The sequence below is a fragment of the Marmota flaviventris genome, chromosome 12, assembly GCF_047511675.1.
Source record: "Marmota flaviventris isolate mMarFla1 chromosome 12, mMarFla1.hap1, whole genome shotgun sequence".
Classification (NCBI taxonomy): domain Eukaryota; kingdom Metazoa; phylum Chordata; class Mammalia; order Rodentia; family Sciuridae; genus Marmota; species Marmota flaviventris.
This window is the reverse complement of record NC_092509.1, coordinates 48538219-48553144: the sequence shown is the minus strand read 5'-3', so window position 1 is coordinate 48553144 and position 14926 is coordinate 48538219. Positions and strand designations below refer to the sequence as shown.

Sequence of the window (14926 nt, the reverse complement as noted above, 5' to 3'; positions counted from 1 at the left end):
TGAACAAATAAGTAAATAATAATCAACCCACAGATGTGGTTCCTTCACTCCCAGATCAAAGAGCAAACATCCATGTCATATGTTATTCCATATTGTTTTATGTATACAAGATAATATTCTTCTCAAAGGTTTATTAATGAATCCATACAAAATAAAGTGGATTTTCTTTATCCATTTGGTCAAAGAAACTTTTTTTTTAAAAAAAATATTTTTCAGTTGTAGACAGAATATCTTTATTTTATTTATTTATTTTTATGTGGTGCCTCCCATGTGCCAGGCAAGTGCTCTACTACTGAGCCACAACCTCAGCCCTGGTCAAAGAAACTTTTCTATTATATAGGTGGAGAGTATTCCTTTTGTTAGAGTGATTTATAAGAGATCTGTTTTTAAAACACTTATAAGAAGTTCCCTAAGAACACATAATTGATTTTTTGAACATGTCTGCAAATACGGAGGATTGAAATACACCAGAAGGGTCTGATTCCAGGCTTCACTGGAGAAAAGCAGCCTGCAGGAGTGGCTGGATTGGGAAAGGAGTCCTGTGTATTAGGCTCTATGACTTCAGAAGGCTGCATACACCTATCCTGAGAGTGGCCTCGGAGTGCAGGGCACCACATGGGATGTCCCAGGAACATAAACCCAGCTCCCAGGGAGCTTAAATATTTGTTTTCTAGTATTAGAATGACACTGTAGACGCCCCCCCCCCTAAAAAAAATCCAACACAATCCTCCCATTTCTCCCTCTTTCATGTGAAGACATCAGAAAACACAAGAAGTAGCTAATTTCCTTAAGCCAGCAGCTTGCCTGGACAATTTATCTTGGCAGTCACATTACCTTGGGGGCAGTTGATCTCAATGTTGCCCGCTCAGGAGGATCATGAGGAGATTTCAATACCTATGGAGCCTGTTCCCAGAGATTTTGATATACGACTGGTCTGGGGCACAGGCTGAGCAATGAGAGTTTTCAAAGCTTCTCAAATCTTTCTACCAAAGCAAAGCCAAGGTGGAAAAGGGACACTCTGGTAAGACATGGCATTTGACTCAGGACATTATGGGAGTCATGAGACAGAGAAAAGACAAAGACAAGTGGTCTGCTGAGGGAACCACTGTCCATTTCCTGCTCAGCTCAACACCCATCTCTTGGAGCAGGATGCTGACGCTCCTGGGAATCCTGACTATCTGAGCAAAGATTCTCAATCCTGCTTCCTATACCAGTTTGAGGAATGAAAACTCCTGAATGGAATTGGTAAGGATTGCTTGTCATTCCCAACCCCGAGCCAACAAGCAATCTCCTTCTGCCCAAGATGAGGAGTCATGCGTTTAACATGACAATATGCTGCTGTAAGAAATAAAGTTAATTTTGGTTGACCAAGTAAGTTTAGGTCACTTAAAATTGCTTGGGAATAACCAACATGGGGAAAATGACCTTCAGTGCATTCTGTGAACCAGAGAATTAGAGCCCCTAAGAGTCCATGTTCTTGTTCTCTAGAGAGGCATATATTTATAGAAGGAACAAAACTGTATGCAGGATGGGGGGGGGGTGGATAATAATATGTGTGAATGCACTGATCTGTCTGAACAGTTCTTGGCTGTCTGCTTTCAATGGTAATAAATATCCACTAAAAGCCGTCTGCTGTATGTGTTTTTGGTAACGTCTCACACTTCCCTGCATGAATACATTCAGAATGTAAGCACCACACACACTCCCGACTATAGAGACGCTCTTGTATTCTGAATTCTTAAGTTATGCAGCTTAGCAGCTGTGATAATGTAATGGTTTGCAAAATAATAGACTGGCAATACATCAACCTGGAATAACACACCCATTAATGAATGATGTGGGTGCAGAGAGGTTTAATTTATGCTGTGTTAAAAATACCGCTCCAGAAATATCACGCCATTTCAGTCTTTCCAAGACAAAAAAAAAAAAAAAAAGAGAGAGAGAGAGAGAGAGAGAGAGATACCCTTTTCACTTAAAATATTTGAATAATTATGGTAAAAGAGAACGCTTTCTTGTTTCATTTTTTTTTTTCCTCAATAAAACTGTCAAATTTACGCTACTTTGTAAAGAGACATATAATTTGAGTCTGGTTGGTTGGTCACACTTTGTTCCACTTAGAGATGTATGCTCTGCTCTTAGAGTTCAGAATAAATAAAACAGGGGCATTCTTCTTCTCAGTTTGTGTTAACATGGAAGAGTGAATACACTGTCCACCAGAGTCGCTAGGACTTGTGGTCAGCTAGCTTGGAAATCGAGGCTGTTCCTGTTTATGCCTTAATTCTGATCCTCTTCCCAAGTTCTCTCACTGAGGGAAGTTCATGATACAAGAACTTCCAGATCTCGTTCCTTCTCATCACCAAGGCCTATTTGCTGCACTCCTGTTACGAACCAGGGGCCAAGAGCTACTCCTTGTCCTCAAGAGCCTCATCATCATGTGGAGTGTTAACAGAGTGGAAACTTCCAGTTACAATGAAGGGGTCTATTGTGAGAGAAGCTGAGGAAGAGCACTTGTTCAGACTTGGGGCGGGAAGGGGTGCCTGGAGAGCCTTCCCACTGGATATTACCTTTACTATAAAGGTTGCAAATCGGAAATTAATGGGGTGGAGGGAGACGCTGCAAGGGTTGGGCAGAAGAAAGCATGTGCAAAGGCTCCAAGGCAACAGAGAGCATGGTAGTTTGGAAGCATGCTCAGGTGGTGAGTACAGCACACCCAGGGTAGAGCTTGGGAAGAGGTGAGCTGAGGCAGTTCTCAGGGTCCGGATTACTCAGGGCCTTGTAGTTTCATTCAGGCATTTGTCCTTATCCCTGGGCAGGGGATCTCTGAAGGGCTTTAGGTAGACAAGAGGTACTCACTTCTCATTTTTAGAAAGGCTAAAGTGACTGTAGCACAGAGAGTGGACAAAGGGTACAAGTTGCCACTGTGAGAAGGTAATGGGCAGCTGAAAGATGATGGCCATCTGACTATGGAATGCGGAGGAGCAGCAAGAGTGAGAGATGGCTAGAAATGACAGCATGTGGTGATAGTTCAGGAGACAGTGGAAGCAGGGACAGAAGATGCCTGGGTTCTAGTTTGGGTACAGTCATGGGCCTCATAATGATGTTTCTGTCAACAACAGACCATGTATACCAAGTCTTGTAAGATGACAGTGGAGATGCTAGCAATGCAGCTATCATAATGCTACAGTGTAATGTGTCGCTCGTGGGTCTGCTCCATGCTGGTGCACACAAACCCACTGCATTGCCAGTATAGCAGTATAGCACGTGCAATTTCATACAATACCTCATCCTTGATAGTGGTCATAAATGACTGTTCCTGGTTTGTGTATTCACTATACTTTTGTTTTGTTTTGTTTTTGTTGAATTTTATTGATACTAGGAAGAATTCACCCTTTCACTATACCCACGTTGAACCAAAAGTATGGGACTCCTAAGTTCAATGGTTTGCACACAGGACACGTTTCAATTTTTAGATTTTACTTTGTTTTGCCCTATAGAGATGTATGAAAATGGAGATACAAATCAAACATGGTTTGCACTAGATGCTTGGATATTCATATACACAATCAGTTCTAAATATTCACTCTGTGGTTTCTTCCTGGTCAAAGTAACTCTAAGCAGATGCACACAGAATCAGCTTTCTCTATCAGCACTTTAGGAACTAGCAGGAAAATACATATATATTGAAAGAGCTACAAATATTTTGTAATTGGATCGCTTTGATACTCGGCAGTATAAATCCCTTCACTAAACTCATATTGTTCCTCATGTTTGTTTCCCCTAGATTCAACAGTTTTTTTTAAAATGTTTTCTTTTTTTAAAATTTTTTTTAACATATCATATTTCATACATTAGATTCAAGTGGGTTATGAACTCCCATTTTTACCCCAAATACAGATTGCAGAATCACATCGGTTACACATCCACATTTTTACATAATGCCATATTAGTAACTGTTGTATTCTGCTACCTTTCCTATCCTCTACTATCCCCCTCCCCTCCCCTCCCATCTTCTCTCTCTACCCCATCTACTGTAATTCATTTTATACTTTTTATTGTCATTTTAGAGTATATTCTTGCTTGCTAAAAAAAAATAGCAAACTGTGAAAGAGTATGTCATGTTACACTAGCAGCAGCCTGGCATCTCACATTAACTACTTCTCTTGGTTGCTTAATTTTTTCTTGTGGTTGATTTAATCTGGCACTATTTTGTTCATCGCGGTTCCAGGAGCAATAGACTGTGCTGTATATATGATGCATAGGAGGCCTAGGTGTGTATTGGCTGTCCTATCTAGGTCTGTGTAAGTACACTGTATGATGGTCACATGACAATGTATTTACCCACTGTATTTCTCAGAATGGATCCTGGTTGCATGATTACACGTGGGCAGCTGGTGTTGGAGGAGGGGCAGGTTGGGGTGAGGAGGAGATGATGAAATCCATTTTGGACATGTTGCAATTAGAGGTGTGGAGATCATCAAGAGAGTGGAGATGCCCCATCCACCCTAGGATCTAGGTGGATCTGGGTGTCAGGATAAATCAATGGGGAGATGAATGTCCTTAATAAATGCAGGAAATCGTGTGCCCATTTCAAGAGCTCTTACAGCTGGGAAACCAGTGGGTGAAAACAGAAATGTTGCTGGTGCTCAGTCCTTACACAAACAGTTCAGAGCCTACACAAGGCAGCATCTCAGGGTGTGGAGAAATACACATTTCTCAGCTTCCTGAGCACAAATCGGAGCAGAGGATACCGGCAGCAGCCCAGCAGATTCTACCTTGATTTAAAATCACAAACTAAAACTTCAAGAGGTGCGTAAAAGATTTGCTCACTATTTCTTACGTGTTGGTAATCTATGCAGATAATCTGCAACACACAAACTCCCAGGGAAAAAAAAAGTGCACATTTTTTCTTTCCTTAGCTCATTTACATCACCTACTCTTACATTTTTTAGAAATTTCCATGGAGTTCATTTTGTCTTGACCTCTGGAATAAAGACACCTGCTTTGGAAGGAAGAAGCCAAAAGGAGTCTCTGGCTCCAGTAGGTTGTCGGCATGGTTACGCAAGGAGCACATTTTATGAACTTGGGAGTCCAAGGGAAGTTGTCATCACAGAGTTCTCCTTGTCTGGCTGTATCAGGGCCTCTGCAGGTGACAGTGAGGTGTGACTAAGTGCCAAAATCCTCAGTTATTAAAAACACACCTCTCATGGGGGTAGGAAAGACAGTGGAATGAGATGGACATTATTACCCTGAGTACAGGTATGAAGACCCGAACGGTGTGAATATACTTTGTGTACAACCAGAGACATGAAAAATTGTTCTCTATATGTGTAATATGAACTGTAATGCATTCTGATGTCATATATAACAAATTAGAATAAAAAATTAAAATAAAAGAAATACCAAGAGCTCACGGATTCCTTAGCAAATTATGCGGCATTTCCTAACCTTCAGATGTTCTTTTGCAACTGTGATAATTGTCGCTATCTATGTACTAACTACATAAGTATTTAATTTTTTAATTTATTCACAATTGTATAATAAGTATATCAATTTCAAAGGAAACACTGTAGCACTACAATCAGTGAAAACCCACATCATTTATATTACAGCTAGAAAATAAATACATATTTTTAAAGTAAAAAAAAAAAACCACACCTCTCCTGCACAAAGATGGGCACCTTAAAAATATGCTTGTCATTACTGGTTGCATTTTGATTCCTAGTATTGTGTTAGGTCCTTCACATGTTACTGCTAATCCTTAACAACCACCCTTGTGGGGTAACAGGCAGAACAGGTAGATGAACAAACTAAAGTGGAGAAAGTCCGACACTTGGTCAAGGTCGCGTAACTAGTACACAGTGAGCCTGCTGGTTCTTGGGACAGTGTGGCTCTAAACTCTGCCAGCACCTTTGCTGTTTTCTGTTGCTCCTGGATTGTCTGGGTTACTTTATTCTAACCTATACAACATTGACTTAAAATTGTTTCATTTCAACCTTGCATGCCTAGTCTTTCCTATCAGATCAAACTCAGTATGTTCTACTTCTCCTCTTTTTCTCCACCCTATCCAGCTAGCATAGGGATGAGCTCATGGAAGTCTGCGAAAAAACTTTGAACAAGAATTAAGTCTTAGAGCAAGTAAGTTTCTGGAATCAGGATTTGAGGCGTCTTAAGTGGCACTGTTAAAAAATGGCAACTTCTTTCTTTGAACTGAACTTCTGGGCAGTTGGAAAACAGGCAGCAATTGTTGAGTCTTGGACACCCTTAGATGTCAGTGGCACATGGATTCCACCTTTCTCCTGGTACTAGGTTCTCTGACTTTGGTATGTCTTCTACAGGCCCTTTAATATGGCAAGAAGTCAGTGATAACCCTTATCTCACGGCCAGGCTGCCTGTCACACAGACTCCAGAGAACAAAGGTAAGTACACATGGCCGTCTGGCATGGATGGGCAATGCCAGGTCCTTGGATTTAGGTTCTGCCCTATTGTTGACTGAATGTTCCTGGAGAGGATGAATGTTCTCCATGACTTGGTTTTCTCCTTCATACAGGACCAAGGGAAGAGCCCTTGCTCTCTGGATCATTAGCCATTCATGATGGTTAAAGTGAGGTACATGATGTGAAGTCCCCCAGAGCATAGGCATTCTGGAAATACCAGACCTTCATATCCAGAGACATCGTGAGACAACAGGAACCAGCTCGAACATCTGTCACGCAAGGCTGCTGATATAACCGAGAAAGCTGCTGTTGGTTTTAACTCAGGGAGTCCCCGGGAGAGAGTACGGTCCTTAGGGTCTGTCCTGACAGCAGAGGCCATTTCTCACCCTCCATGTCCTTTCTTTATATAAATATATGACTCTGATTCTGGAAAGTGTCACAGAATCACCCATGTATGAGATGTCCAATTGAACTTGACAGGCCACCATGTATTCTAATCAGAGTCACCTGTGTCGAGGTGCTGGTGGGGTGACATGGCAGGCCCTCGGGGGATGTCCAAGGATCTATGGATGCTCTGAGGGGCCCAGAGCTCTCAGACCTGACTTCTAAGACCTGAGTAACCATGGCCTGTGCTCAAGGGCAGGAAACAGTTCTGTGTGTTTTGAATGCAGTGCTGTGTGTCACACATGACCAGCGACAGAGTGTGACACCACATTCCTGTGTTGTCGGTGACTTGATCGGTAAACAATGCCATGAGAATCCCCATTCCCATTGAGTATTGGTGAACAAACATATTAATCACATATATTTAGTTACCATATAGGCCAAAGCGTTCTCATCAGAACCTAAAATCACATCCAGTAAATAATTTGTAAACGTTGCTAATCACCTGTGTTCCTATGCTTCAAAGCTATAAAAAGGGGGCACACAGTAAGCATTTAATACACAGTCATCGATGATCCTGATATTGAGCACAGAAATATACGTCAAAATATCAAGATAAATACCTACATATAACCAGAATAGGAAAGTTTTTCTGTTTTTGTTTTAATTCAAATGGCAAAAAAAAAAAAAAAATGTGACCCATCAGAGTTTGGAAATCAACCTTGCCTTGCCTGCGTATTCTGTACAGCTCCTCATAGGCTTAAACCTTTAATCAGGTTTCCTTAAAATTGAAAAAAATCCCTGAGAAGGAAGTGTACCAGCCAGAAAAAGTCACTTAAAGTCTGTCCCCTTTATGAGCTGCAGCAGTTCCTTACCTCCCTCACTTTTTTGCTGTTTGCTTTATTATTACCTTTTGCAGCACCTTAGCTTAAGATGTCTATGTAGACACCAGCAGTTGCCACCATTCACACAGGTGCTTTCGGGGCTTCTGAGGTGCAGGGACCCACTGTTCTCTCTGTGAGTGCAGCACTGTCCCCGCACGGCCAGCTCTGCATCAACTGCATCCCTGACCCAGAGAAGGACTAACCCTCACTACTGCTACATAGGATCTTCTCTGCCAGGGCCACCATGAAGTAAGTGTGCTTTTAGGAAATGAACAGGGCAGTGGAGCCAAAGTCCATAATATCACCAACAAACAAAGCCATCGAGATACATTTGAAAGAAAAACAACAACCAGGACACCAATGGCCAGGAGCGTTTGGTCAACGGACTGTGTAAGTCAAACCTCCAGAGCTCCGTGCTACCATCACCTCTTTTGAGACACTGTCACCCGGGAGAGGAAATGTGCAGCCCTGCTGCTCTCCTGAGCATGTTTCAGTAAGCAGAAGAAATCAGGTTGGCAGCCCGGGTTTTTCACGAGCTCTCCTGGCTTCACACCCGATCCAGGGGGCAGTCCCCACCCCAAACTTCCCCCTCATGTTTTATCTCTAAGTGCTCTTACACTCACAGCTGACAAAAGTTCCTATTTCAGATTTTTTCATCAGTATCTGTTCATAAAAATACATTACACACAACATAGCGTTCTATTCACAGTCCCAAGGACTCGAATTGCTGAAGAAAATATTTGCACAGAATCAACGCGGTGCACAATGAAAATGAACAGCTCGCTTTCTTTGGAGCAATTGCTCAGTGAGAAACAAACGACCCGCCACGTAGCTTACCCTCTCCACGCTGCGCCTTCTCAGAGATCCATAAGGTATTTTCAGTAAAAGTCTTTGAGATCTATTCGGAGCTACTGCAGCCTGAACCACCATGGTGTACAGCTGTGTGGTGTGTGTGTGTGTGTGTGTGTGTGTGTGTGTGTGTGTGTGTCTGTTCCTTCCAGCAAGGCAGAGATGGAAGCTTGCTCAAAACTCAGTTATGATCTCCTGGAAGTTTCCCAAATATCGAATAACTGAAAGGGTTTTTTTTTTTCAACCATATGAGTCAAGATGTGGTTTGTCGGGAGGTGGGGGGATGGGGAAAGGAAAACAGCTCAAGTCCTGTAACTTCAGTTTGCATGAAGCAGCACCTCCAGCTTCCTTTGGGCGGTCCCTGTGTGCTGGCTCCGTGAGACCGCTGTCCCAGGAGTGGGCAAGTGTGCTTCTGGGGAGAGTGATCCAGAAATGTCAACTTTGCTTCTCGGGGCTGCAGATGGTAACCAGGTCAGCTGTCTAATCAAAGCTCTATCAGACGTATTATTCATTCTACCACGTGACTCCCAAGCCCCTGGGCTGTACAGTAGGTCACATGCTCATCTTAAAAGGACTATTTAGAATATCCCCATCTGGAGCAGAGATTAATGTGAAATCCTACATGCTGATTTCACTCTCTTCTGAATGCAGGAAAAATATTTGAAGACCAGTGACATCACATTGAAAGAGGAGGGAGTCTTTTTTCAATCATAAATGATCTTTAGGAAACTGAGCGTCAGACATGTGTATCTGCTTTTTTTCCTTTCTGCTTTCTGATACATAGAAAAATAATGTATGCATATGATTAATTAGGTGAATGCAATCCACAAAGTGTGGGGGGAGGAAGGAAAAAATGTTTGCATCGCATGGTTCTGATGAAGCCAACCAGATAGAACAGGCTTGCATTTGCCCCTCCTGGTGTGAACGTTTGTGTTTTAGAATGTGTATTTTTATGTGTGCTAGTAAAAGGAAAAAGTCATTTTACAGGGCTGTCGAAGCTCAGATTCATCCATCACACTTGCTGATTCTTTTCTGATCATGGTGTAATTGCAAATCAGATGTTGTTCTCAGACAAATGGTATAAATAGATCCAATTTTTTAAATTTCTGTAATATTTGTAGCTGAGATATTGCTCTCAGGCCTTTCTTGTCACTATGGCTCCCTGCATCTGCTTATTCCTACAGCAGAAAAAATTACTGTAAAGAAAAACAAGCCAAGGGCTTCCAGGATTGGAGGTATTTGAGTTTTCTTCTTTCCAGTGTATCCTCTGCACTCGGCAGCTCCATGTCCTGGTTTTTTGGAAGGGAACGGACACTTCCTCTGTAGTAATCCCATGCCTTTTGGTCAGTCTCATATTACTCATCTGCTTTGGGAACCAGCCTTTATTTACTCTCCACAGACCCTCACTTAGTTTATTGAAAACGATGGAAAAGAAAGTTCTGTTTATTCAAACAAATCTAATAGGAAATGAGGGGAGGGGTGCGAAGGGAAGAAGTGGAGTTCTGCGCTACTAGAAAATGAATCAGGAAAATGATGCTCAGAGGAGCGAGGCGCTGGGGCTGGGTGCTGGGCGGCTGGAGTCGTGGGCACAGCCATCCCACGCAGACACACATTAAGAGGCAGTAAAAGAAACCATGAAGTTGATGTGGGAAATTCCAAATATACAACAATTGGGCTTTGTTCATAATTGGTTCCAGATGTGCAGTTGGAGAGTCAGTGAGGGGCTGGGAACAGGGCAGGACGGGAGGATGGAGCGCCCCTCACCATTGCTCGAAGAGTGTCTTTGGCGAGGTGGTGTAGGTTACACCTCTTTACCCCCACTTTCTTGCTTCCTGCCTGTACCTCCTGGTTTCAAACTGTTGGGGGTGGGGTGGGGCGCAGGAATAAGTCTGGGACAATGCCCAATTATGTAGCTAAATCAATAGGACCTCTTTCCTTTCTAAAAGTGCATGTTAAGTGTCGCAGTTTTGAACAAAGGATGGACACATTTTCGAAACACTTATCTGTCTAGAGCCATGGGATTGCACCCTTCCGGCTCAATTTGAGAGCGGGTAGTAGATCAGATCCACAGCGAAGACACTGCCTCCTCTCTGACCTAGGCCAGGGCAAAGCCCCTGAGAGCTGAGTTTATTTATATTTAACTAAATGCAACTTCCTGTTTCCCAGGGGTATTAATGAGTGTTTCACAAAGAGCTTATGGCTTCATGGCATAGTTCAGATCATGAGGGACACTTTGATGAACTAAGTGCAAATAAAACAAAAACACATGCATTTGATTAAGGCTAAAATACATATAGAAGAGAATGTTAATGGAAACAAAAATAACCCTGGGCCAGACTCCCACACATTTGAGTCCCACACATTCCACCCCTTCCCCAGGGGGGCTGGAGCAGGATCACTTTTCATATCTGTGCTAGAGCCTCCTCCCTGCAAGCCCGGGGAAATTCTGTAGAGAAGGTGTCTGCCTCCTCAGAATGAATTGGAAGCTCTCAAAAGTCCTTCAACTTGTTCAAAAATATCTTTTTGATTATCTTACTGTGAAGTTTCAAGGTTCACACATTTAAAATTAATCATTGAATCTAAAGTATTTATGTCTGGTATTTATTTTCATTGTTACACCAACACTGTCCCCAGGAGGGGACAGGCGCACATGCTTTAGATGGTGTGACCACTTTTGGGGAAGAGAGGGAATGGATGTTTATTGACCCAGTGATTGCCAGACAATGGAATGGGAGGTTGCCAAAGACAATCTCAAAAAAAAAAAAATAAAATAAAATAAAAAACAAAAACAAACAAACAAACAAACAAAACGAGTTTCAATATCCATATTATACAGGTAAAGAAACTGGGGCTAATCCTAGCACGACAGCTAAATGTGTCAGAGCTAAGAGTCAATTTGTGTGATTTTAGGGCCCAACGTCATCCACTCAACTCTCACCTATCACAGAACCCTTTGCAGTTTACAGCAGTTTCAAAATCTAGAAAGGCCATCAACACACTGGACTCAACAGGGAAATGAAAGACTCTGTCTTAGAGGAGAAGAGAATGTCAGTATAGGAGTTCATGTTAGAGCAAGCAGTTCTGGGGTCTCTGGTCTTTTATGTCCACGTAAGCTGCTGCTTTCATGTCCTTTGCTGGGCTGAGCACTGGGGCAAGAAGAGCCTAATAGCCCACAGGAGCCAGGAGCAGGACCCAGGCCTGAGGAGTCCATCCAGGAGCTGAGTCACAAGAGCCCAGGGCCAGGGTCCCATGATGGGGCTGAACCCTCCAAGACATCTACCCTGCAGGATGCAGCCAGGGCTGGGGCCGTCATCCTAGCCCACAAGGAGGAGAACAGGGGCTTCTCTCTTGCCACTGCCTCCTATTCTCTCACCAGCTGTGGAAATAGCTAGATAGGCAGGACAAAGGGTGGGTGAGGGATGGACATGAGCGTAAATAGGATCAGAGGATGGAGAGGATGGACTGAAGGACTGGAAATGGTGAATTCAGGGCCACTAAGATAGCAGAGGGCAAGGAAAAATCATTGTCACAGAGTTATCCTCAGAGAACAGGTCTCTGCCGGGATGGTGGACGACGGGGTTCCCTGAGCATCAGGAACAGCCTAGTGGTCACTGGGGAAATGAGAAGATGCCCAGGGGCTGGGAGGCAATGAGCTGTGCAGAGATGGAGATGGAAAAACACACTTTAGGTCTACAGTCTTGCAAGCTGCAGCTTTTGATTGCCTCGCAGAGCAGAGCACTTAAGGCAGAGGGAGTTTTTGTTTGTTTATTTCATACAGTTCCTTCTAGTCTCAATGAAAACACTTACATTAAAACTCAGGAATGAAAATGCACAGGAATCAAAAGAGCCCTATTTCAAGAAAATCAATAGGTGCAACACGCCAAAGCGTGATGCATCAAATCAAATGTGCATTCTAGGTCATGAACAGCAGAGCGTGAAAGGGGTGACTAGGGATGATGGCCCGTCAGAGAGAAAGTATTTTGCAACACTTTGTTAGTAGCAGGCTGCAAGCAGGAGAAAGAGCCACCTGTCCAAAGTGTGTGTGTGTATGTGTGTGTGTGTGTACATGTGTGCGCACAGGCTGGTGTGCAGGTACACTTGCTAGAGGGGACTCCCAAATGATAAACATGTTACAAGCTGTGCCAAGGGAGAGGCATCCTGATGGGGCCCTGGGCCTGGCATTGAAATGCAACCCTCCACCCAGGTGAGCCTGAGTCTATCCAATGGTTCACCCAGGGCAGGAAATGACCACGGATGGGGCTAATCTTCCGGTTCCCCTGGGAGTCCACAGCCATGATTATCTCACCTCTGAATTGGCACATGCTGACTCTAAGAAAGCTTATTTGCACTGCTTTACTCAGTTCATTGGACAGAAGACTAAAAGAGGGGGTCTTAGGACAGTGAGGTTTCATGGGAGGGAGGTGCCAAAAGGAAGCTCCTTGGGCAGAGGCCCAGATGAGGCCATGTGAGCCTGAGGGGAAGGGGCAGAGGACAGTGAGTTGAGGGAAGGTGGAAAAAATGTGATCTTTTGGGTGCCTATTATTCTTTCTGTTGTAAAAGGTGAAATACTGCTCGCATGAAGGAAACAACTCGAAGCTGACCTGCAGACAAGCCTCTCTGATGCCCATGCTGAGCCGTTATTTCTTGTAACACCTTACAGGATGTTTAAAACCTCAGTGTTGGGAGGTCTCAAGACAATAGGTGACAACTGTCCCCACTTACTCGCACATTCCATTGAGGGCTAGCAGGGTTTGCAAAGCGGATGTCCCAGGACACCCTCTGGCTCTCAGAAGAGGGGGGGAGGAGGAGAGCGGAAGGGTGGGAGACACTGATCCTTGCCTATGAGAGGGGCTTCAAGGGCCCACTGCGGGGGACACAGTGAGCTGTTTAAAGGGAAGTGAGTGGCAGTAGAGGGATGATAGGAAAAGTGTCTGAGGAGGCACCTGCATCTTATGTCTTGCTTCAGGTCTGGGCTGCCTAAGAGAGTCACCCTGGGTGCTCATCATAGGTGCTCATGACAGTTCAGGCAAGCAAGGCCCCAGCTTAGAACTTTCATTCCACCTACATCGACCCCGGGAGTGCACAGGGCAGCTCAGTGAGTGGAGGTGGAGGGAGACACACAGGGGAGGGACACGGGGAAGGAGCCCACACACCCGCCTTCCCCTAAACCGTCCATTGATGGCAACCAGCCATCGCCCCAAACCACCCGTAGGCTGGGGATCCAGGACGCTGGAGCTCTCAGTGAAGTCTGGGTTTTAAGTATTGTCAGGGCAAATAGGGAAGAGGATAAATGTAGGATGAAATGGACCCGCATGAGGAAATCATATTCCTAACAAATCTGGAAAATTCCTAGAGTCTAAGGAGGGCATCTGGAGGACCCTGTGTTTCTTCAACATCCCAGCACCATCCCTTTTGCTCCTAATCTCGCCAACCTGGGCAGTTCCTGTCACATCTCGTTAGTGGACGCCATGACTGGAGTTGTATCAGCAGAATCACCATAATTTTCTCTTTGAAAAGTGGTCAGAATTGAGGTCAAACGGGAACCCCAAAACATCAAGCAACACTCTGATGTCTAGACCCCCTTCATTTCCCTTCTATTTTCTTCCCTTCCCACCTTTCTTTCTTTTTTAATTTTTATTTATTTATTGTTTTGAGACAGGGTCTCACTGATTTTCAGGCTGGCCTCCAACTCCTAGGCTCAAGTGATCCTCCTGCCTCAGCTTCCCAAGTAGCTGGGACCACAGGTGTGTGCCACCTCGTCCAGCTGAGTAAGTTTTGTTTTGTTCCTTCAACTCAGCTCCACTCCATGATGGCATGGAAAACCACTGGCCTCAGACCCAAGTCTACCTTTGGAAAGGCATAGGACCCCCGACCAACAGGAAGAAACGAAAGACTCTTTGTGGAAGTTATTTGTAACTGGTGCACACAGGCACACATAGATCACTTGCTTCCACTCTCAGTTCTGGATGCTGCTCTCCTGTGGCCTCAGTTACCAAGACAGCCTTCCTGGTCCCACATCCAGCTCTCTCTCTCCAGGTCTGTTCTGTGCTGAGGATTAGTTTCATTCATCTGGATTCCTTAAAGGTCAGCTGGCTTAGAGACTTCTTCCTGGACTCCCTTTTTTAGGTTTCATTTGAGTGGTCAGGAGTAGAGAATGAAATCACCTAGGAAAAAGACCTGCCCCCGCATCCCCATCAACTCAAAAATAAGCATCCCATCACCCATGAAGCCAGACCTCACATAATTCCAGGGATGGGAAGAAACACAGCCTGCACTGCATGGAAACCACATGTGCTAATCAGTTCTCCTCGTGTCTCCCTTCTATCTTTCTGGCAATGGTCAAGCCATAAAGAATGTCAAGCGGTGGGCTGGGCT

The 14926-nt window shown here is 44.2% G+C and overlaps 1 protein-coding gene across 1 annotated transcript in view; it reads right to left on the bottom strand.

Moving 5' to 3' along the window:
* Frmd4a (FERM domain containing 4A) overlaps nt 1-8955 on the bottom strand; it is a 288498-nt gene extending 279543 nt beyond the window's left edge. The window contains exon 1 of the mRNA XM_071599955.1: nt 8540-8955. Within this exon, the coding sequence (XP_071456056.1) occupies nt 8540-8632 (93 nt within the window). The 5' untranslated portion in view covers nt 8633-8955. The remainder of the gene's footprint in view (nt 1-8539) is intronic.
* Between the last annotated feature and the right edge of the window lie 5971 nt (nt 8956-14926).